General features: G+C 37.5%; 1 protein-coding gene across 4 annotated transcripts in view; it reads left to right on the top strand.

The window, feature by feature from the left end:
- USP34 (ubiquitin specific peptidase 34) overlaps positions 1-25,347 on the top strand; it is a 230,772-nt gene that overhangs the window by 19,212 nt on the left and 186,213 nt on the right. For all 4 annotated transcript variants that reach the window (XM_069580354.1, XM_069580356.1, XM_069580355.1 and 1 more), the window contains exon 2: positions 19,396-19,483. In XM_069580354.1, coding sequence (XP_069436455.1) covers positions 19,396-19,483 — 88 coding nt within the window. The remainder of the gene's footprint in view (positions 1-19,395; positions 19,484-25,347) is intronic.

Here is a 25,347-nt window from a genome sequence, read left to right on the forward strand (position 1 = left end):
AGTGTCTACAAAGAACCCAGCTGGGATTCTGATAGAGTGTGATGAATCTATAGATAAAGCTGAAGAGTGTTATGATTTTAACAACAGTAAGTCTTGATACATGAACATGGGATGTCTTTGTATTAAATTTTTTAAAAACTTTTCAACTATCAGTATAAATTTTGCACCTATTTTTATTAAATATATTCCCAAGAATTTTTTTTAATGCTATTGTAAATGGAATTGCTAAGTTTCATCTTTTCATTGCTTGTTGCTAGCATATAGAAATACAGTTGATATTTGTATATCGATCTTGTTAAATTTGTTTATTCTCTTTAGTGATTCTTTAGGAGTTTCTTAGGATTTACATAAGATCATGTTTTCTATGGTTAGAAACAGTTTTACTTCCTTCTTTTCAATTGGGATGTTTTTTGTTTCATAATATAACCCTTTATTATTAAATCTTGTATCTTTGGCTGGCTCCATCAGTGGTTCTCAAAATTTGGTGTGTGGACCCTGGGGGTTCCAGAGAGCCTTTCAGGGGGTCTGAGAGGCAAGACATACTTGCCTTTTGGTTGATGTTGTCACTGGTAGTGCAAAGGCATGATGGATAAAACTGGTTACGTTGCAAGAAATACAGTGGTGTTAAATAGGTAATGTAATCTTTGCTGCCAAGCACTTGCTGTTTAAAAAAAAAATTCACTTGATGCCTTTGAAGCAATGGAAGTTAATACTGTTAAATCTCAAAAGCTTGTGTGCATGTCTTTAATATTCTGTGATGAAATGAGAAATGCATATAAAGCATTTCTTACGTGTACTGCAGTATACAGATGGTTGTTGTAGGGAAGTGCACTCACGTGATTGGGTTGTAAGCTGAAGTAGTTACTTTTTCATGAAATACCATGTTTATTTGAAAGAATGATTAACTCAAGTTATCCAGATATATGTGTGTGTGTGTATAATTCCCTGGGTGGCTCAGAGGTAAAGAATCTACCTGCCAAGCAGAAGACGCGGGTTTGATCCCTGGGTTGGGAAGATTCCCTGGAAAGGCTAATGGTAGCCCACTTCTGTATTCTTGCCTGGAAAATCCCATGGACAGAGGCACCTGGCAGGCTACAGTCTATGGGGTTGCAGAGTCAAAGGACTGAACCACAACAACAGTATGGTGTGCATTTTCTGGAATGACTGAAGCAAGCATGTCACTTCAGAGAAGGCTGTCAGTGATAGAATTGAGCTTTCAAGAAAAAAAAACTTGGAGAACTTGTACCTGTCACTGAATTTGACAGCTGCCCAAAACTTAGATTTATTATGAGATTGATGGAATTATTAATGATGTAATTTTTTGATATTGTATAATGAAATATGTGAACATTGGAAAGATTGGCATAACTTAATGAACTGATATTTTGCATATCTCCAGTGCATGATGTTATATAGTCATTTATGGATAAAAGAGCTATTCAGAGATCAAGATAGGTCAAAGGATTTTCAGTTCAGTTCAGTTGCTCAGTCGTGTCCGACTCTTTGTGACCCTGTGGACTGCAGCATGCCAGGCTTCCCTGTCCATCACCAACTGCCTTGTGGCTCAGCTGGTAAAGAATCTGCCTGCAATGCGGAAGACCTGGGTTTGATCCCCTGGAGAAGGGAAAGGCTACCCACTCCAGTATTCTCGCCTGGAGAGTTCCATGGACTGTATAGTCTATGGGGTCGCAAAGAGCTGGACACTACTGAGCGACTTTCACTTTGTCTTCAAATTCAACAAAAGTGAAATTGAGTACTTCATGTTGTACTCATATTCATTTTCTTGCTCGCTGCTTTACCTGTATCTTGCTGCTGCTGCTGCTAAGTCGCTTCAGTCGTGTCTGACTCTGTGTGATCCCATAGACGGCAGCCTACCAGGCTCCTCCGTCCCTGGGATTCTCCAGGCAAGAACACTGGAGTGGGTTGCCATTTCCTTCTCCAATGTGTGGAAGTGAAAAGTGAAAGTGAAGTCGCTCAGTCGTGTCTGACTCATAGCGACCCCATGAACTGCAGCCTACCAGACTCCTCCATCCATGGGATTTTCCAGGCAAGAGTACTGGAGTGGGTTGCCATTGCCTTCTCCACCTGTATCTTGCTTAACTATGAATTTCTCACACCGGAGTTTATTTTAGTACCTGTCCTTCCTTTCAGCCTTTAGAATAGTGCTTCTGGAACTTTAATGTACATGTGAATGACCTGGAGATTTTTTTTTAAAGACAAATTAACTCAAGCAGTCTGGAACTTTGAGATTCTTCATTCTAACAAAGTTTCCAGATGATGCTGATCTCGTTGGTCCTTAGAACATTCATTGAATAGAAAAGCCTTAGAGTACATTAGTGTCATTATTCTGCTCTTGTTTTTTTTTATACTGTTGTTGTATTTTGATTACATATATTTTTAAAGTTCCATAAGACATTAAACAAGTCAATATTCAATTAGGTTTACCCACATTTATTCTTTTTGTTGCTCTTCTTTCTGTTTTGCATCTCTGGGCTTTCATCTGGGGTCATTTTCCTTTCAGCATTTTCTTTAATGTGGTTCTGCTTTGGATGATCTTTCCTGTATTTGCTTGTCTCTTTTCTTCAATTTTAAAAAGTTTGTTGTTTTTCGCTGAGCAGGGTCTTCGTTGCTGTGTAGGCTTTTCTCCAGCTGCAGAGAGCAGGGGCTGCTACTCGAGTTGTGGTGCTCAAACTTCCCATTGTGGTGGCTTCTTTTGTTTTGGAGCATGGGTTCAGAAGTTGCAGCTCCCAGGCTTTAGAGCACAGACTCAATAGTTGTGGTGCACAGGCTTAAATGGTCAGATGCATGTTGGATCCTTCCAGATTTGGGATTAAACCCTTGTCTCTTGCATTGATAGATTTTTTTTTTTTTTTTTACCCTTGAGCCACCAGGGAAGCCCCCGTTTGTCTTTTAATATAAAAACAATATGTATTTTCAAACAAGCAAACACTGAAATAGAGTATTGAATTACAGATTTGTGAATGCTATTGCTTCTTTCAATAAGTCATTCTATTAAAATTTTTTTGTGTGTGTGTGGCTTGTCTGTGTCAATTTTTGTACTTATTTGCTTGGGATTCATTCTTGAAAATCAGTTTTGTGGCCATTATTTCTTCAGGTATATGTCCTGCCACGTGATTTTGGCCTTTTGGAGCTTGTCTTATAAACTCTATGCTTTTCAATCATCTTCCTCGTCTTTTTTGCTCTGTTCTGTATTTTCCATCCTTTTGTCTTTTGTGTGTGTACCTCAGTCTAGATATTTTATTTAAAAAATATTTATTTACTTGATTTCAGTTTTGACTGCATCGGGTCGTAGTTGTGGCAAGTGGGATTTTCGTTGCAGTTTGCAGACTTCTCTAGTTGTGGCGCTTGGGCTTAGTTGCCCTCCTGCATTTGGGATCTGAATTGCCCAACCAAGGATCAAATCTGCGTTCCAGGCATTGGAAGGTGAATTCTTAACCACTGTTCCACCAAGGAAGTCCCTAGATACTTATTTATATTTAACCTATCTTCCTTTTCCTAATCCTTCCTTAAATTGTATGTAATCTAGTATTAAAGCCATCTATTGAGAGCTTAATTCCAGTTCAGTTCAGTTCAGTCGCTCAGTCATGTCTGCCTCTTTGCGACCCCGCGAATCGCAGCACGCCAGGCCTCCCTGTCCATCACCAACTCCTGGAGTTCACTCAGACTCATGTCCGTTGAGTCGGTGATGCCATCCAGCCATCTCATCCTCTCTCATCCCCTTCTCCTCCTGCCCCCAATCCCTCCCAGCATCAGGGTCTTTTCCAGTTAGTCAACTGTTCTCATGAGGTGGCTGAAGTATTGGAGTTTCAGCTTCAACATCAGTCCTTCTATGAACACCCAGGAGTGATCTCCTTTAGAATGGACTGGTTGGATCTCCTTGCAGTCCAAGGGACTCTCAAGAGTCTTCTCCAACACCATAGTTCAAAAGCATCAATTCTTCGGCGCTCAGCCTTCTTCACAGTCCAACTCTCACATCCATACATGACCGCTGGAAAAACCATAGCCTTGACTAGATGAACCTTCGTTGTCCAGTTACTGTATATTTAATTCTAAAGCTTTTGATTCTCTTTTAATAGATTTTAGAACTTTGTTTTAATTCTGTATCTTGATATTTTGAACATGGTGGTATTATAAAATTCAGGTCTGATAAATCTATCTCATTTTTTGTCTTACTGTTTTTTTTTTCCCTCTTTGTTTTGATTATGTGGTTTATGGTCTTTTTTTTTTTTTTTGGTATACTTTAGTGTTTTTTTTTTTTTTTTTAAACTTTGTTATAGAAAGAGTTAAACAGTCATGTGTAGAAGTAGGAAGACTCATAGTATGAACCTCTCTCCCAATCAGTAATTATTAACTCATAGGCAATTTGTTTTTGTTACCTTTGTACATTTCGGTGTAGCTCTCTAAAAGACAAATACTTAAAAAAATATGTATTCATAGTATCACTGGTACAGTTAAAAAGTTAAGAATAATACAATACAGAGTATCTAGTGAGCAAATTTCTCTCATAGTCTAAAGTTTTTAAAGTTTTATTTAATTTTTCCTTCGTTTTGAATCTAGATTCAGTTGAAGTCTATTGTAGTGGCTAATTTTTTTTCCTTTTTGTGGCTGTGCTGCATGGCTTTCAGGGTCTTAGCTCCCTGACCAGGGTTTGAACGCATGCCCTTGACAGTGAAATTGTAGAGTCCTAACCACTGGACTGCCAGGGAGTCCCCAAATTTATTCATCTTATAACTAGATGTTTGTACTCTTTGACTGACATCATCTCGTTTATCCCACCTCTGCTGGCAACCACCATTCTGCTGTCTTTTTCTCTTGAGTTGAGCTTTTTAAGATTTTATGCATAAGTGGGACCAAGTAGTGTTGTCTTTCTCTGACCTATTTCACTTAGCGTAATTTCCTCAAGGTCCATCCATGTTATCACAGATGGCTGAATTTATTTCATTGTATGTATGAGCCACATCTTTCTTACCCATTCATCCATCAGTGAACATGTAGGTTGCTTTGAGGTGGTTGTTGTGAAAAATGCTGCATTGAACATGGGGGTATAGTATAGACATCCTATTGAGGTAGTAATCCATTTCATTATGATATGTACCCATAAGTGGGATTACTAGATTATGTTCTATTTTTGCATTTTTTGAGAAACCACCATACTGTTCTACATTGTGGCTGTACCAAGTTACATTACCAGTTAGGGAGTGCAGCAAGGTTCCCTTTTCTCCAAATCATCACAAATACTTGTTACCATTTGTCTCTTTTTATAATGGTCGTTCTAACAGATGTGAGGTAATAGCTATTGTAGTTCATTTGCATTCCCCTGATGATTAGTAATGTTGAACATCTTTTAAGTCCCCGTTGGCTATTTGTATTAATATGTTGTCTTTGAAAGAATGTCTGTTTAGGCCATTTGTCATTTTTAATTGTTTATTTGATTTTTTTGCTTATGAGTTTCTTGTATCTTTTAGATGTTAACTGTGTATAAAATAAACGGTTTGCACATATTTTCTCCTTTCTGTAGGCTGATTGTTTCTTTTGCTGTGTGGAAGCTTCTTAGTTTGATTTAGTCCTAGTTGTTTATTTTGTTGTCACTGCTTGTGCTTTTGGTTGTGATAGCCAAAAAAACTGTTACCAAGACCACTGTCAAATAACTTTTTCTTTATGATTTTGGTTTTAGATCTGATGCTTGAGTCTCTAATCCATTTTGAGTTACTTTTTGTGTCTGATGTAAGATAAGGGTCCAGTTTCATTCTGTTATATGTAGCTATTCAGTTTTCCCAGCACCCTGTGTTGAAGAGACTGTTCTTTCCCCATTGAATATTCTTGGCTTCCTTGCCAAATATTAGTTAACCATTTATGCATAGGTTTATCTCTAGCCTCTTCATTCTGTTCCATTCATCTCTGTGTCTGTTTTTATGCCAGTGCTGTACTGTCTGGATTATCATAATTTTGTAATAGAATTTGTAACAAGGAGTTGTGATGCCTCTAGCCTTGTTCTTTCTCAGAATTGCTCTGGCTATTTGGAGACTTCTGTGGTTTCATGTGAATTTTAGGAATTTTTTTCTACTTTTTTGAAAATGCCTTTGAAAGTTTGAGGGATTGCACTGAATTTTTAAATGGTTTTAGGTATTATGGACATTTTAACAATGTTAATTCTTCTGTTCTTTGAACACAAGATATCTTTCCATTTATTTGTGTCTTCTTTAGTTTTCTTTCTCCTTGTCTTATAGTTTTCAGATTTTCCACCTTTTTTTAAAAAATATGATGGATATTTTTACTTCTGAATATTTTATATAATGCTACTATAAATGAGATTGTTTTCTTTTTCAGATAATTCATTGTTAGTATATTGGAAAATAACTTATTTCTCTATGTTGATGTTGTATCCTGCTACTTGACTGGATTTGTTCACTCTTAACAGTTTTTTGTTTGTTTTTGGTAGAGTCTTTAGAATTATTTTATTTACTGTGTTTTATTTTGGTCCTTGGCTTTTCATTGTTGGGAGGTTTTGATTACTAATTCCATTCCCCTACTAATTATTGTTCTCTTCAGATTTTCTGTTTCTTTACGATTCAGTCTTTGTTGTATGTTTTTAGGTATTTGTCCGTTATTGTAGGTTGTCTAATTTGTTGCCTTATATTGTTTATATTCTTGTTGTTCAGTCACTCAGTTGTGTCCGACCCTTCGTGACCCTGTGTTCTCTAGCATGCCAGGCTTCCCTATCCCTCATCCCCTGGAGCTTGCTTAAACTCACGAAAACATCAGGTTTACATCTTTTTATATCGGGTGTCCATTAACATTATCTTAGTTATATTTATTTTTAGCAGTTCTGCCATTTAACCTTTATGCTAAGAGTTAACTGATTGATACACCACCATATTATAGTAAAAGCCTTCATTTCTGAAGGACAACTTTTCTGGGTTTCTTGGTTGGCAATTTTTTTCTTTCAGCACTTTGAATATATCATCCCATTCTTACTGGACTTGTAAGGTTTCTTCTGAGAAATCCACCGATAGCCTTATGGGGGTTCCTTTGTGAGGAAACTTTTTTTCTCTTTTAGGTAATTTCATTATAATATGTATGGGAAAAGATCTTTTTTGAGTTGAAAGTTTTGAGGAATTATGAGCTTCATGAACCATGGAGGTCCAAATATGTTTATAGATTTGGACAGTTCTCAGCCATTATTTCTTTGTAAACTACTGCTCCTTTACCCTATTTTTTTGCATAGATTGTTTCTCTCATTTGTATCCCAGTTTCTGTGGGCTTCCTTTACTCTTTCTTCTTTTTTTGTTCTCCTCTGATTGGATAATTTCAATTGAACTGCCTTCCACTTCATAGTTTCTTCTTAATCAAGTCTGCCATTGATGCTCGTCACATTTTTATTTCATTCATTGTATTTTTTAGTCCTGGAGTATTTGCTTGTTTCTGTTTTATTATAATTTCTTTTAACTTCTCATTTTGTTTGCATTATTTTCTGATTTCATTGAAATTGTCTTTCTGTGTTTTCTTGTAGCTCACCGACCTTCCTTAAAACAACATCTTTAAGTTATTTATTTAACAAAATTTCAGATCTCATTTCCTTAGAGTTGGTTACTGGAAAATTATCGTGTTCCCTTGGTGGTTTAATGTTGATTTTTCATGTTCTGTGGTGCCTTGAGTTGCTGTTTATGCCTATAGGGAAGAAGTAATCTTGAGTTTTTTTCTGACAGGCTTTGGGAGAGGCATGTCTTTTGTCAGCCCTGTTAAGAATTGTGAAGCTTTCTCAGACCTTTTAAAGTGATGTGTTTGCTCCTCATTTCTTACTCTCTTTTGGAGCATAATTCTAAGATTGTGTATCCTCTCCTGATCATGCAAATCCAGGTTGAGTGCTGACAGCCTTTCATTTGCTTTTCTTGCAGCTGTGCTGAATTCTCAAGTTTGAGTACTTTCTCCCACTTCTGCAGAGTCTGGATAGCTTTTTGCTCATGCTCACTAACTGTCGGTGAAGACTTGCTTTTGCTGCCCTTCGGGGTACAGTCAGGGGACCAGCCACAGGGTGAGAGTGTGTGAGTGAGGTACATGGAGAGTGCTGGGTGCTTATGTGGGGTTGGGGCATCTTCAGACAAGATCTCTCTTGGCACTGTGCTGTGCTGCCTTGGGGGAAGGGTGTCACAGGTAAAGTGAAATTGTTCCTCTTAATCTCTTAAGTGTGTCCCAGTCTTGGATATTTTTTGTGTGTGTGTCAGAACTTCTCTGCTATACTCCTAGACATCCACAGAGGCACTGTTGTCTGTGGTGATTGTCAAAATCAGTGTTCTTTGGAACATGGTAAAAGCTCCCATTTTGCTATTTTGATGACATCACTATCTACTGATGTACTTATACAACCCAACCTTAGATTTGTCTTTTGTATAATATTAATATAACTAATTAAAATGGAAATAAACTATGTTCTCTATGTATCTGACTTTTTTTTCATTTAGTATATCATTGTAAGTTACCCATGTTGCTTATTAGTGTATCAGTAGTCTGTTTCTTTTCACTGTTGAATAGAAAACTATAATTTTTTTCTTCTTTGGACAGGTGGTTTGTTTCTAGTTTAAGACTGCTTCAGCTCAGCTCAGTTGCTCACTCGTGTCCAACTCTTTGCGACCCCATGAACCGCAGCACACCAGGCCTCCCTGTCCATCACCAACTCCCGGAGTTCACCCAAACCCATGTCCATTGAGTTGGTGATGCCATCTAACCATCTCATCCTCTGTCATCCACTTCTCCTGCCCTCAGTCTTTCCCAGCATCAGGGTCTTTTCCAGTGAGTCAGCTCTTTGCATGAGGTGGCCAAAGTACTGGAGTTTCAGCTTCAGCATCAGTCCTTCCATTGAACACCCAGGACTGATCTCCTTTAGGATGGACTGGTTGGATCTCCTTGCAGTCCAGGGGACTCTCAAGAGTCTTCTCCAACACCACAGTTCAAAAGCATCAATTCCTGTGGGCTCAGCTTTCTTCACAGTCCAACTCGCACATCCATACACGACCACTGGAAAAACCATAGCCTTGACTAGACGGACCTTTATTGGCAAAGTAGTGTCTCTGCTTTTGAATATGCTATCTAGGTTGGTCATAACTTTCCTTCCAAGAGTAAGCATCTTTTAATTTCATGGCTACAATTACCATCTGCAGTAATTTTGGAGCCCCCAAATAAAGTCAGCCACTGTTTTCCACTGTTTCCCCATCTGTCTTTCATGAAGTGATGGGACATAGTTTTTATTTATTTTGCTTTTTTGTGTTTTTGTTGTTGTTGTTGCTTCATTGGCTACCTGCCTGGACTAATTCTATAGATTCTGGTTGCCCTGCTGTTTATAGTCAGCCTTGCTGATGTGTTTGTTGTGTGTGTACGTATACAGACAGACCAAGACAGCTTTCTGTGAGTCCTTCCTCACTCAGATAGCTTAGTGGTTTTGCTTATTTGTTTCTTGAAACTATTTTAGTTTCCTGGTACCCTTGTTAACCTTTTTTTGGTTTGTTTGTTCTTGTTCTTTATCTGTTGAAGAAACTACTGATTACATGGATCATTCCACCCATAAAGGTTTTTCATTTTGGATCTTGCGATTATCCTTGTGGAATTATTGAACATTTTTCCTGTCTCCTCTATTTTTATAATTTGATTATTAGATTTAGAGGCTGGATCAGATTTAGATTAGATTTCTTGGCAAGAATTTTATAGAATGTGTTGTATTTTGTCAGAAGGCAGATAATGTCATGTTGTTGCTTTTTTTGTAATGCCAGCAACCATTGCCTAGATCTTTTACGTCATTAGTAGTTGTGAAATAGTGATATTCTTTTTTAAAAAATAATTTTATTTATTATTTTTGGCTGTGTTGGGTCTTTCTTGCTGCATAGGTTTTTCTCTAGGTGCCGAGAGTGGGGCTACTCTAGTTGTGGTGTGTGGGCTTCTCATTGCAGTGGTTTCTCTTGTGGAGCACAGGCTCTTGGGTGTAGGGGCTTCAGTGGCTGTGGCATGTGCGCTCAGTAGTTGTAGCTCCTGAGTACAGGCTCCATAGTTGGGGTGTGCAGGCTCAACAGTTGCGGCACATAGGCTCAGTTGCTCTGCGCATGTGGGATCTTCGGGGATCAGGGATCAAACCTGTGTCCTCTGCAGTGGCAGGTGGATTCTTTACTACTGAGCTGCTAGGGAAGCCCCTAAATAGTGATATTCTAATCTTGTCTTTTTTTTTTTTTTTTAAACTAGCTGGTCTGTCTGTATAAGGAGAGACTTTCTTTTAGTACCTATTACTTTGAATTACTATTTGTACAGGAAGGAGGATACATTTCTCAATTTTCTCCTTTTATTTACCAGTTTCAAACAGTGAATTCTTTAAAACGTTTAACATCTGATTGAAATTGGTCCTCTTTTTTTCAGGATTATTATAAAATTATGTCATTAAAAGTAATGTTTTTACTTTTATTCACCTAACTTTTGGGGAGTTATTTTATATCGGTTTATAGAGAGAACGCTGTTTTTTCCTGATGCATAGTTTTCCATGGTCAGGATGAATTTAACTTGTATTGGTAGACTTTTAGGTTATTTCCAGTCTTTTGGTATTCAGAACAGTGTTGAGTTGAGTATCCTTGGGTGCTATTTTAGATGAGAAAAAGTGTGTTAGAAAAGGAGGATTAAAGTAGTACTCACGGGATCAGTGTATTTTTCATTTTGATAAATACTGTCGAATTTTTACTGATGTATGAAAGCATAAGTATGTATGTAGGAGGAGAAGGGGATGACAGAGGATGAAATGGTTGGATGGCATCACCAGCTCAATGAACATGAGTTTGAGTAAGCTCAGGGAGATGGTGAAGGACAGGGAAGATTGGCATGTTGCAGCCTGTGGTGTCACAGAGAGCTGGACATGACTGAGCGACTGAACAACAACAAATGTTTTCTTTTGAGTTTATCAATACTAAGTGTTATTTAAACTTTTTGCAATCTATTTATAAGAAAACATAGTACTTCAGTGGTATATTTGAATCTGATGTGTGTCAGTTTTTCCTTTTAAATACTATTTATTCAGTTTTTCTAATGTTTTCTAATGTTTCTTTGAGCTCAGAGAGGTCACTGTTTTGTAGAGACTTTTCCTGGTTTGTGGTTCCTTTGAGGTTTTGCTTTTTGTTGTTTTTATCTATAATTAAACTTTTTATGTGCTCAGATGTATCAATTCAGAACAGTTTAAAAATGCCACTGCCATCTTCTATGTTATCTAGTATTTCAGTTGACTTTAAAGACTCCCAAACTACAGATAGTACCTGACTTGCAACTTTGTGATGGTGAGAAAGTGATGTACATTTGGTGGAAACTGTACTTTGAATTTTGGTCTTTTCCTGGGCTAGCAATATGGGTATGATACTCTTGTATGAGGATGGACAGCAACAGTAAGCCCCATAGCTTGCAGTCAACCTTGCTCCCAGTCAACTTTGCAGTCTTGAGGGTAAACAGCTGATAAACTTACCATTTTGTACCCGTAGATTCACTCTGATTTTAACTTTAAATACAGTATTAAGTAAATTGCATGAGAGGTTCAGCAGTTTACTGTAAAACAGGCTTTGTGTTAGATGATTTTGCCCAGCTAATCAGGCTAATATAAGTGTTCTGAGCATATTTAAGGTAGGTGAGGCTAAGCTATGATGCTTGGTAGATTAGATGTAATAAGTGACTTTTCCCAATTTATGGCATTTTCAACTTACAGTGGGTTTATAGTTATATAATCACATTGTAAATCAAGAAAAGTCTGTCATAAGTATTTGTTAATTTTTCATGAGTTTGCTTAGTTAGATTTACCCATTTGCTTATTTCCTTTTTTGGGAATTTTTTTTTTTTTTGGTTTTTGCTCTTAGATTCTTTTCCTTTTTTCCCTTTTCCCCCACTTTGAAAGTACCTCTTAATATTTTTTAAAATTTGATTTTTCTATTCATGACCTATCAATGATAAACATATAATACATTTGTCCAAAGTTTTGTTTCACCCTTCCTCTTGAGGTCTACCCTTGGTATCAAATTCTAGATTGAGGCTTACTTGGGTGTAAAATGGTAGATTAACCATTATTTTAATATTGTTTTAATGTTTTAAAGAACAGCTTTTTCTTTTGGTCAGAAGTCTGCCTTTCAGTCTGTGGTGGTGTTACTCTATGTAGTTTTTTTCTATGAAGATTTTACTAAAATTTTCTTTGGGAAATTTCCAATACATGCAAAAGAATAATACACTTATTAAAAGGTAAATTTTGTCAGTAGTTCATCCAAGTTCATAACTATGTAGTACCTTTCTTTAATTGGCTTGTATTCACTTAATTGGCCCCTTGAATGGTCTTTTAAATGTGTTTGTAACTCTGTCAAGTAGATAACACTTTACCTTGAAGGCAACCAGTTTTAAAGAATTTGACTTATGATTGTTGATAGAATTTTCTAATAGCATCTTGTTACATTATTTAGTGAATCAAGCCTTAGATAATATATTAGCTGCCTCAACAGCTTTATCTTCACATCCCTTTGTTGAGCTGTTATCTAGTACATAATGTTTCTCTTGATTGTCTTTTCCTTTGCACATGATGATCCTTCTGACTAGGATTCCATCCCCTGTGAGCCTCTTTGTCATCACTCCTCCTTCTTATTCCTTTTCTACTGTCCTTCTTGCTTCCCTTTTTACTAATTCCTATCTTTCAGTTATTTCTTTTATTTTCTGAATCCTTTCCAAGACTTTGTTTCCATTTCCTGCTTGTTAGGTTAAGAAAAAAAAGTTGGAAAGAGTTAGTGATGATGAGTTGTACTAAAAAAGTTCTCTTGAACTAGGTATTGTTCAAATAGGTTGGGAAATGTTTTAAAAGTGTAGAAAGTATTCTATATTTAGACTGCTTTGCAAATTAAGTGTTTAAATTACTGTAATAGCTGAAATGGAAATGACAGCCAGTGTACTGCTTTTATTCTTTTGAAATAAAAGATGCAGAACTCCAGTCATTGAACCAAAATCCTAAGAAAAGGTCCTATGTCTAAAGATCGGTGAATATGTATTATTCCAAGTTTTAAAATGATCATTAGTTGTAAGTTCTGTATACCCAAGGAATAACTCAGGCTAGGTGTGCTAGCTGGTTCTGGTCTCCTGGGTTGTTTATACTTATTTTAACCATTTTACTCACCTGCGTAGGTCTCTGTGGCTAACCTTGGTGCTGGCTAGGGTTCTGGATAGGGCCTAGCTTCTTGCATGTACCATTCTTTTGGGACTTTGCTGAGAGTATGCTGTCTCCTACATACAAATGAGTTTCATTCCAAGAGTGTGTTTTTAAGTCCAATGAAGTTAGCCTAGGTACCCAACTAATACAATCAGCTATATCAGTTCAGTTCAGTCGCTCAGTTGTGTCCGACTCTTTGCAACCCTATGAATTGCAGCACGCAAGGCCTCCCTGTCCATCACCAATTCCTGGAGTTCACTCAAACTCATGTCCATCGAGTCCATCCGTCTCATCCTCTGTCATCCACTTCTCCTGCCCCCAATCCCTCCCAGCATCAGAGTCTTTTCCAATGAGTCAACTCTTCTCATGAGGTGGCCAAAGTACTGGAGTTTCAGCTTTAGCATCAGTCCTTCCAGTGAACACCCAGGACTGATCTCCTTTAGAATGGACTGGTTGGATCTCCTTATAGTCCAAGGGACTCGCAAGAGTCTTCTCCAACATATATATAGTACTGTATTATAATAGATTTGACTCTTTTCACAGAAATAATACATACAAGACAAAAACTAAAACATTTTTAATGTTTTAAATTTTAATTTCAAGTACAGTGGTGGCTCAGATGGTAAAGTGTCTGTCTACAATGTGGGAGACCCAGGTTTGATCCCTAGATGGGAAGATCTGCTGGAGAAGGAAATGGCAGTCCACTCTAGTACTATTGCCTGGAAAATCCCATGAACAGGGGAGCCTGGTAGGCTACAGTCCAAGGGGTCGCAAAGAGTCGGACACAACTGAGCAACTTCACTTCACTTCATCATACCTTGAAGAGTACAGTAGTATATAGTACAACAGCTGGTACACAGGGGCTGGCATTGAGTGAATAGAAAGAGTTGCTGACTGTGGGAGGGAGAGGAGATGAGAGATGGTAGAGTACTACTGTATTCTATACAGTACTGTATGTATAATAAAGTACACAAGGACAACCACTTGTAGAGGATGCTTGCATGTCATTATATGTGAGGCACGTGAATTAATTTGGGTGACTGGGCATGCAAACACATGTTCACATCTTTGAATGTTTGCAACTTGAAGGTTCATATGTAGGGGACTTTTGTACCCTTCTTAATGGCTTGTAAGAAGTATATGAGGTTGTGTTCAGCACTTTTGGCTGATAGTGGTCATGAAGTTTTTCATCTGATAATTGTGAGATGGTGTATGGGAATATTTACCCTTTGCTTGGGGTAGGATCTTGGTCATATCTACTAATGGTTTCTTACTAGATTTGTGGGTTAATGCCTCCTGTCCTCCTATGTTTCCCTTTGGGATTCTGCTTGCCATCATATTATCATAATGTCCATTTGTGGTCTTGAAGTTTTCACGAGCATTTTCTATTTAAATCTTAAGTGATGAGAACCATTTACTTTTCACCTTATTTCTGTCTTGCTACCTCACACATTGTGTCAGTTGGGTACATTTCTTTCAGTTACTGAACTTTCTTGCTTTTGAGGGATATCTGATTACCCAGCCTTAATGTTTCGAATTTCACTTTGATCTTTTCTCTTGGGCTATTATTTTTGGTGTTCTTTAGATCTGTGTGACAATCCATCAGTCCCTCTTAGCTGTCTGGGTGGTTGTCCCCTGAGAGTTGAAATACAGTTTCTCTTCTGTAGGAAATGGCAGAAGGATTTCTTAAAGTTGCCTTCCTTCTTTCCTATATTTATTATATTCTGGACTTTAATGGATCTTTGGTAAAGATCAGTGGCTTCTTTTAAACTGAAGTTTGGGCTTCTCTGTTTTCTTTTTTTATTGTAGAAAACACATAACAAATTTTCTCATCTTAGCTATTAAAAAAAAAATTGGAGTGCACTTCATTTATAATGTGTTAGCTCCTGGTGTACAGCAAAGTGACTTGTTTATATATATATATTTTTTCATGATGGGTTATTCCAAGATATTGAATAGAGTTCCCTGTGCTGTACAGTAGGAACTTGTTTATTTCATCTTACTGTGAAGAAGGCTGAGTGCTGAAGAATTGATGCCTTTGAACTGTGGTGTTGGAGAAGACTCTTGAGAGTCCCTTGGACTGCAAGGAGATCCAACCAGTCCATTCTAAAGGAGATCAGTCCTGGGATTTCTTTGGAAGGAATGATGCTAAAGCTGAAAGTCCAGTACTTTGGCCACCTCATGCGAAGAGTTGACTCACTGGAAACGACTCTGATGCTGGGAGGGATTGGGGGCAGGAGGAAAAGGGGACGACAGAGGATGAGATGACTGGATGGCATCACGGACTCGATGGATGTGAGTCTGAGTGAACTCCGGGAGTTGGCGATGGACAGGGAGGCCTGGCGTGCTGTGACTCGTGGGGTCACAAAGAGTCTGACACGACTGAGCAACTGAACTGAACCATTTCTAAGTGTATGATTTAGTGTTAAGAATATTCACATTGTTATGCAACAGATCCTCAGAACTCTTTCATCTTGAAAACTGAAACGCTATACCCATTAAACAATTTCTCACTTCCATCTCCTACTAACAACCACCATTCTACTTTGTTTTTGGTGGATTTGATTACTCGGGATCTTTTATAAGTAGAATCAACAGTATTTTGTCTTTCTGTGCCTGGCTTATTTACTTAGCATGATGTCTTCAAGGCTCATTCATGTTGTAGCATGTGATGGGATTTTCATCCTTTTTAAGGCTAAATAGCATTCCTCTGTATGTATGCAGGACCTTTTGCTTATTCATCTGTTTGTGTACATTTGGGTTACTTCTATCTCTTGCCTATTGTGAATAATGCTGATAGAAACATAGGTGTACAAATACCTCTTCGAGGTTCAGTTTTCAATTCTTTCATATATACCCAGAAGTGGAATTGCTGAATCGCATGGTAATTCTTTCTGAAATCTTTTGAGGAAGTACTGTATGCTTTTCCATAGTGGCCGCACCGTTTAGTATTCCCACCAGCATTGCTTAAGGGTTTCGGTTTCTCCACATCCTCATCTATATCTGTTATTTTATATTTTAATAGTAGCTGTCTTTCAAAAAAAATTACTCAATGGTTGTGCTGGGTCTTCGTTGCTCTTGGCTTTTCTCTGGTGGCGAGCAGAGGCTACTCTCCAGTGGGCATGCATGGGCTTCCCATTGCAGTGGCTTCTCTTGTTGAAGAGCATGAACTCTAGGATGCGTGGGCTTCAGTAGTTGCAGCACTTGGGCTCAGTAGTCGTGGCTCCCAGGCTCTAGAGCACAGGCTCAGTAGTTGTGGTGCACGGGCTTAGTTGCTCTGTGGCATATGGGATCTTCCTGGACCAGAGATTGATGTGGGGTCTTCTTGGACCAGGGATCAAACCTGTGTCTCCTGCATTGTGAGACGGTTCTTTACCACTAAGCCACCAGGGAAGTGGGGAAGGCAATGGCAACCCACTCTAGTACTCTTGTCTGGAAGATCCCATGGACGGAGGAGCCTGGTAGGCTGCTGTCTATGGGGTTGCACAGTCGGACACGACTGAAGTGACTTAGCAGCAGTAGCACCAGGGAAGCCCAGTAGTAGCCATCTTAATGGGTGTGAAGGGCTAGCTCATTGTGGTTTTTTATTTGTGTACTTTGTTTTGAAATCATGAGATTTGAGCCTTCCATCTTTGTTCTTGTTTTACAAAATTGTTTTGGTTATTTGGGATCCTTTGAAATTTTATATAAATTTAAGAGTAGAATTTTCTGTTTCTGCAAAAGCATTGTTGGGATTTTGGTTGGGATTGTATTGACTGTATAGATCACTTTGGGCAGTGTTGACATTTAATGATGTTAAAAGTTCTGTGGATATGAGACTTCTGTTTATTTGTATCTAATTTTTGGAACCTGATGAGCTGCAGTGTGCCAGGCTTCCCTGTCCCTTACCAACTCCCAAAGTTTACTCAAACTCATGTCCATTGATTGGTGATGCCATCCAACCATTTGATCATCCTCTGTTGTCCCGTTCTCCTGCTTTCAGTCTTTCCCAGCATAGGAGTGTTTTCAAGTGAGTCTGTTCTTTGCATCACGTGGCCAAAGTATTGGAGTTTCAGGTTCAACATCAGTCCTTCCAATGAGTATTCAAGACTGATTTCCCTTGGGATGGACTGGTTGGATCTCCTTGCTGTCCAAGGGACTCTGAAGAGTCTTCTCCAACACCACAGTTCAAAAGCATCAATTCTTTGGCGCTCAGCTTTCTTTATAGTCCAACTCTCAGATCCTTACATGACTACTGGAAAAACCATAGCTTTGATTAGATGGACCTTTGTTGGCAAAGTAACGTCTCTGCTTTTTAATATGCTGTCTAGGTTGGTCATAACTTTTCTTCCAAGGAGCAGGCATCTTAATTTCATGGGTGTACTCACCATCTGCAGTGATTTTGGAGCCCCCCAAAATAAAGTCAGGTACTGTTTCCACTGTTTACCCATCTATTTGCCATGAAGTGATGGGACCAGATGCCATGATCTTAGTTTTCTGAATGTTGAGCTTTAAGCCAACTTTTTCACTCTCCTCTTTCACTTTCATCAAGAGGCTCTTTAGTTCTTCTTCACTTTCTGCCGTATGGGTGGTGTCATCTGCATATTTGAGGTTATTGATATTTCACCTGGCAATCTTGATTCCAGTTTGTGTTTCTTCCAGTCCAATGTTTCTCATGATGTACTCTGCGTATAAGTTAAGGAAGCAGGATGACAGTATACAGCCTTGATGTACTCCTTTCCTGATTTGGAACCAGTCTGTTGTTCCATGTCCAGTTCTAACTTTTGCTTCTTGACCTGCATACAGATTTCTCAAGAGGCAGGTCAGGTGGTCTGATATACCCATCTCTTTCAGAATTTTCCACAGTTTATTGTGATCCACACAGTCAAATGTATATAGTCTGATCAAGAATAGGGAGAGGTTTTTATTTTTACAAATGAAAGTTAAAAGCCATACACAGTTGGTAAATAGTGGAAAGATACTAGTGTAATGGGACATCTTACTAGTTCATATGAGATTTTCCGCCATCACATTGTTTTATAGTAATTCATGCAAGGTTTCTTGTGATTAAAGACAAGACACTAGTAGTATATGGAAAAAGAGTAACAAAGCTGACATTCCTCAAAAATGCCTTCTTGTGCATGTGATTGCTTTATTGCCTTCAAGAACCCCTGTATTTTCTACTTTGTAGAGCTGTGTGGAGATGCAAAGTCATAAAAAAAGGATAGATTCATGAGAATGATTATATTAGATCTTTAATTTTTTGGAAATGATCTTTGTTAGAATTGAATATCCTCAAGCACTTTGATATCAAAAGATGAAGCATGAACCTCATGGTTTAAAGCTGGAGAATGTTGATTGACACTAGTTAGCACAAATGCCAATGGATTTAACTGTGCTTGTATTTTTTAAAAAGCTTAAATCAGACTAGTTACTGGTTTTTATCAGTGCTCTGGTTATAGTTTCATAGGTTTTGAGTAGTCTGCTTGTAACATTTTATTGTTAGTCTCATTTTCTTTATTGTAAGATTTTATATGAGGATTCATAGCAATGTTTACATTATATAGTAGGGAATGCTTGTACAGAGAGATTAAATGTTTTCAGTATGATACTCTTGGCTTTCAGCTATCTGAATGTTGAAAACCCAGCTCTCTTTCTGGTTCAACATCTCCAGAGAAACTTTTGGAGGTCGTATGTGCGCGTGCGTGCGTGCATGCGTGTGTGTGTGTGTGTGCATGCGTGTGCTTGTGCACACACACAAAGGTGTGTGGGGTGGGAGGGCAGTGAAGGGTATGGGGATTTGTTTAACTGCTTCTTAATAAGACTCTGCTAGTTTTTAGCCTCACTTACATTCCTCCTTTTAGAAGTACTCAATGTTTTTAATTACTGAGTTTTTCTGAGACTTTGTGGGACAAAGCATCATATTAGTCATTAATTAAACAGATCTATTTTCTTTAGTGAAAGCAAAAGCAAATTATGTGAAATATTTGTAAATCTAATTTTTTTTAAGTATGGCTTTTTTTTTTTGGCCACTGTGTGTAGCATGCAGGATCTTAGTTCCCTGACCAGGGATTGAACCTGTGTACCTTGCAGTGGGAGCATGGAATCTTAGCCATTGGACTACCAGGGAAGTCCCTCTTGACTTTAATATTGATTTAGCATTGTTTATTCATAATTTAAAAGTTACTTTTTCTACTTTCTTTCAGTATCTGATATAGAAGGTGGTGATGGACTGCAGCTCAGAAAGGAACATACTCTCAAAATATTTGCTTATATCAATTCCTGGACACAGAGGTATGCGTCTTTAAGTACTTTGAAGACTAACTTTGTGAGTTGTATTTTATTTTATATTTTAATTTTGTTTTTTTGGTCACACCCACGTGGCTTATATTATCTTAGTTCCCCAACCAGGGATTTACTTTCACTCTTGGCAGTGAAAGCATGGAGTTCTAACCACTGGATCACCAGGGAATTTTTAGTTATATTCTTTTTTAAAAAAAAAGCTTCATTAATTCATTTAGGCCATGCTGCAGGGCTTATGGAATCTTAGTTCCCTGACCAGGGATTGAACCTGTACCCCTGCAGTGGAAGCTCAAGTACTAGACTGCCAGGGAATTCCCCCTTGTTATATTTTAAATTAACATTGTCATCAAATTTTTTCTTCAGGGTTTTGGTTTATACACCTTTTGTCATTAAATCACAGTTTATCAATATTAAATCTTCTCCAGTTATTCTTGGGATCATTCATGGTTTTGTTTTTAAAACATGAATTGTTAAAAATATGAGAATGATTCTGTCATTATTTAGAAACATGGAAATGATTGAAATGGTAAAAAATAATTATTTTGAGACACTGAACAATCATTATGTCATAGCTAGAGATTATAACAAACTTAATCTTTTAAAACAGTATTATAGTAGAGGACGCTTTGACCATTCTGGAAGCTACTTTCTATTTGTTCCTTCCATAATAAATATGTATATTAGGTTAATTTTAAAATTTCATATATATATATATAGAGAGAGAGAGAGAGAGAGAATAAAATTGTACAGAGCAGTCAATATATCCACAGTGAATAGCAGGGATTTGCAAATTACTGTTCCTCGACATGAGTTTAGCTGGCCATGGCTAAAAAATTCTTTTACTTATGTACGTATATGTTTAAAGATTCTTAGCTCTTCTGAAATTTTCTGGGAAAAGAAAATGTTTGAAGCATTGTGTGCAGTGATTAATGAACACATTAAATACAGTAATAACATAAGTGAATGTCATGAGGTAACAGACTGATCATGGAGTTTGTCAGAATAGTTTAATTTCAAACAGCATTTGCTTTATAGTAACATCCCTTTATCCTCTGTTTTCTCTTTCTCTCTTGTCAATGAAGCAATGCTTGTATTTGTTCCAAAAAGATTGTAGATTTTAAAACATAAGTGCCATTATTATTGGGCATCTCTTTGCTGAGTCTCATTGACCTGAGTTTCTTTTGACTTAAGCTTGCTGTTTGTCCCTTTCATGATGGGTAGGATAGATGATTGGATATTTTGTAATACTAATGATTTAAAATTAACATTAAGAATCTAAAGTATTTGCTGAGAAATGATACATTTGAGTCATAATTTTGAATTTATTGCAGCTACAGCTCGGTAGGAACATGTTACTTACTGGGATAAAATCTTATTCCTGATTTCAGAATTTATAAGGGTGCCACTAAATAGAATGATATTCAGAGAATTACCATTTTCTTGACACCTCACCATTAGTTATCAGTGGAGCTGAATGAGTCCTTTCCTAGTTCACATTTATCCTAGATGTATACTCTTAATCCTTGTATCAGGAAACTTTAACTTGGAGTCTGTGGACTGGGAATGAAAATATAAATGAAATTTTGATATGTACAGTTTTAGGCAGTAATTTGTGGCTCTCATTGTAGAGACTCTGCCTTTTATGTGATGCTCTTCCGGAATATAGTGGTTAAGAGTGTGGTCTTGGAGCCAGGTAGATGTGGCTTCCAGTCCTCCATCAGCTGTATACTAGGTGATTATGACAAATTAGCTAACTTCTGTAAACTCTTACTTCCTTGCTTGTGAAATGAGTAATAATAAAGCTACTACTGTCTTCATGAGGTTGAAGAAACAAGATACTTAGTACAGTATCTAAACAAAGGAACTTAATTAAACACTTATTTTAATTAAAATTGTTAAAACATTTTAGAAAATGAAATGTATGTTGAAGGGGTGCATAAGCTAAAGAATGAAATGTCAAATTGGAAAACAGTTTGTCATATTTATAATGCTGTTCACATGTTGATAAGTAGCGATAGTTATTTAGCCGATAGTAAAAAGTACCAAAAAGTAGAATATTACGCTTTTAATCGTTCATACTGATAGAGAAGTGACAGTGAAACATGCAGTTGGATTGAAGCGCTGTATAGTAAAGTTGTTGCCTATTCGCCTGCTCTGCCCTTCCTGCTCCTATTTCTCTCTAGGGCATCAAAAAATATTGTTGCTTAGGTTAAGATTGTGGTTCTTATAGGGAATAATTGGCTACTAATAAGACAAAGTTAGTTCTTTGGAAGGAATGATGCTAAAGCTGAAGCTCCAGTACTTTGGCCACCTCATGCGAAGAGTTGACTCATTGGAAAAGACTCTGATGCTGGGAGGGATTGGGGGCAGGAGGAGAAGGGGACGACCGAGGATGAGATGGCTGGATGGCATCACCGACTCGATGGACGTGAGTCTGAGTGAACTCCGGGAGCTGGTGATGGACAGGGAGGCCTGGCGTGCTGAGATTCGTGGCGTCGCAAAGAGTTGGACACGACTGAGCAACTGAACTGAATTTATTAAAGAAATTCTTAACTTGGTGGCTCATGACTATGGAAGATCCATCAGTGTAACTTCGTGCACAAATGGACCCATGACATCTCATACAAAATGTTCTTTATAGGTTTTCTGGGAGAAAAGTGTTAACTTTCATAAGATTATGAATGATGAAGAATCACTTTTCTGATACATTGATTGGCCAGGATATAGGTGAAAGAGAATGTTTACTTGAAAACACAGTATGTTAAAAGTTTAATATTTATATAAATTTCGAAGGCTTTAATATTTTATAATATTGCTCCTGTTTAAAGGATATACTTACTGTGAAAATCTTTTTAGAAAATACAGAAGATCAAAAATTAAAAGAAAAATATGCTGTCACCAGATTAACAACTGTTAAATTTTTTTGTCATAACCTTGGTGTAAGATTGGAAACAGTAAAGTTTAAAGTTTTACAAAAATATGATTATAAAACTGTATCTTTTATAATCTATTTTTTTTAATGTGAACTGTGGTCAGTCTATATCATCAAATATTCTTTTAAACTGTTTTATATAATCAGTTAACAATGTTGTAGTAGTTTCAGGTGCACAACAGAATGACTGTGTCATCCTTATTTCGTCATCATTTTTAATTGCTTCATCACAGTAATATAGCTGTCACTTCTTTGTAAGATTTAATAAGTTATTTATGTATGTTACTTTAACAGATTATCATTATTTTATCACTTGGAATGGGAAACTGGAATGAAATGGGAAATAAAATGAATTCTCAGAGAACGGGGAGAGAATATTAGAATAAATTTAAGAATATAAATTTGGAAAAGAGCATGTATGGATCTGAAAGGAAATGTCATTAATGATGAAGGCATTGATCCTACAAGGCAAAATCCTTCTTGTTGGAATTGCTGCTAGATTTTTTTTTTCTTTGACTTGTTTAAAGCCTATTATAAAATAGGCTTATTATATCTTGCCGATGCCTTAGTAGCCATTCAAGTTTCCTCATTGTCTCCTGCTTGTCTACTTTCTAATCTTATTTCTCCCCTGAAAGAATTTTGAGTGCTAGTTAGGGGGTGATTCTTTGTATTTTCAGGCTAAAAATTGTACCTTTCTTATTTGTCATTTGTTACTTAATAAATATTTGAGGCTATTGCTTATTTTCATTGTTTCAATCAACTTTATTTTTATTTTAAAACTGTTTTAGAATGTTTTTTAGATACTACTGCTTTTGAATAGGTTAATGTATATTCTCCACTATTTAAGAGTTTAGTCTTTTGGCATTAAGAAATGTGGCCAGTGGGATATTGATATTGACCACTATTCAAAGTAGTGCTTTTCAGAAATTAGCTCATAAATAAGCTTTTGCTAAGGTTGGATACTATAGATGAACAGTTCTTTCTCATGTTTAGCAGTACCAGGCCAGGAAAATGTTAGATCTGTTGGAATATTTGTTAGATCAAATTATGGAATCCAGGTTGAAATAATTTGATTTTGACATATAGCTTCCTCATGAATGTGTAGTTAGTATGTTTATTATATTAATTAATGCTACGTATTTTATGTTGGGGGCTTCCCAAGTGGCTCAATGGGTAAAGAATCCACCTGTAATGCAGGAGACATGGGTTCGATCCCTGGGTTGGGAAGAGTCCCTGGAGTAAGAAATGGTAACCCACTCCAGGATTCTTGCCTGGAGAATCCCATGGACAGAGGAAGCCTGGTGGGCTACAGCCCATAGGGTCACAAAGAGTCAGATATGATTGAAGTGACTGAGCACACATGCATTTTATGTTATCATTTAGAAATTTTTTTCATTGTGTGTTCTTAAGTGTAACCGTACTCCACTCACATAGGCAGCACAAAACTCTACTTAAGTAATAAAGTCTTATCAGGCTGGTAGTAATAGGTGTAGGACTGAGAATAAAATAGCATAAGCTCAGGTAGTCAAAGGTAATGTATGATTTTAGCATACAAATAAATACAAAGCAATATGTGTAGACTTTAAAAAATAAAATGGGAGGAAAAGGCCTGTAAAAAAGTCCATTGTCTCCTGTCTTCTCAGCCCTGTTTCTGTTTTCAACTCTTTAAAATGTTGGTTTGGACATTAACTTATTTTCTGAAATAATAATTATATTTCATTTATATTAAAAATCATAATGCTATTGCTTTATTAATTTAGATATAATTTGTGAACTTACTTTTCTGATGCATAATGGTTTCGCCCACTTAACCTTCCCCATCCTCTCAATATAGTTATGTCAGTTCTTGAGGTAGTTCTAAATATGAAAATAATTGCTCAGTTCAGTTCAGTCGCTCAGTCGTGTCCGACTCTTTGCAACCCCACGAATTGCAGCACGCCAGGTCTCCCTGTCCATCACCAACTCCTGGAGTTCACTCAGACTCACGTCCATCGAGTCAGTGATGCCATCCAGCCATCTCATCCTGGGTCGTCCCCTTCTCCTCCTGCCCCCAATCCCTCCCAGCATCAAAGTCTTTTCCAATGAGTCAGCTCTTCTCATGAGGTGGCCAAAGTACTGGAGTTTCAGCTTTAGCATCATTCCTTCCAAAGAAACCCCAGGGCTGATCTCCTTCAGAATGGACTGGTTGGATCTCCTTGCAGTCCAAGGGACTCTCAAGAGTCTTCTCCAGCACCACAGTTCAAAAGCATCAATTCTTCGGCGCTCTGCCTTCTACACAATCCAACTCTCACATCCATACATGACCACAGGAAAAACCATAGTCTTGACTAGACGGACCTTAGTCGGCAAAGTAATGTCTCTGCTGTTGAAAATACATCTAGGTTGCTCATAACTTTCCTTCCAAGGAGTAAGTGTCTTTTAATTTCATGGCTGCAATCACCATCTGCAGTGATTTTGGAGCCCCCAAAAATAAAGTCTGACACTGTTTCCACTGTTTCCCCATCTATTTCCCATGAAGTGATGGGACCGGATGCCATGATCTTCGTTTTCTGAATGTTGAGCTTTAAGCCAACTTTTTCACTCTCCTCTTTCACTTTCATCAAGAGGCTTTTTAGTTCTTCTTTACTTTCTGCCATAAGGGTGGTGTCATCTGCATATCTGAGGTTATTGATATTTCTCCCGGCAATCTTGATTCCAGCTTGTGCTTCTTCCAGCCCAGCGTTTCTCATGATGTACTCTGCATAGAAGTTAAATAAGCAGGGTGACAATATACAGCCTTGACGTACTCCTTTTCCTATTTGGAACCAGTCTGTTGTTCCATGTCCGGTTCTAACTGTTGCTTCCTGCCCTGCATATGGGTTTCTCATGAGGCAGGTTAGGTGTTCTGGTATTCCCATCTCTTTCAGAATTTTCCACAGTTGAT

This window comes from Ovis canadensis, chromosome 3 (genome assembly GCF_042477335.2).
Source record: "Ovis canadensis isolate MfBH-ARS-UI-01 breed Bighorn chromosome 3, ARS-UI_OviCan_v2, whole genome shotgun sequence".
Classification (NCBI taxonomy): Eukaryota; Metazoa; Chordata; class Mammalia; order Artiodactyla; family Bovidae; genus Ovis; species Ovis canadensis.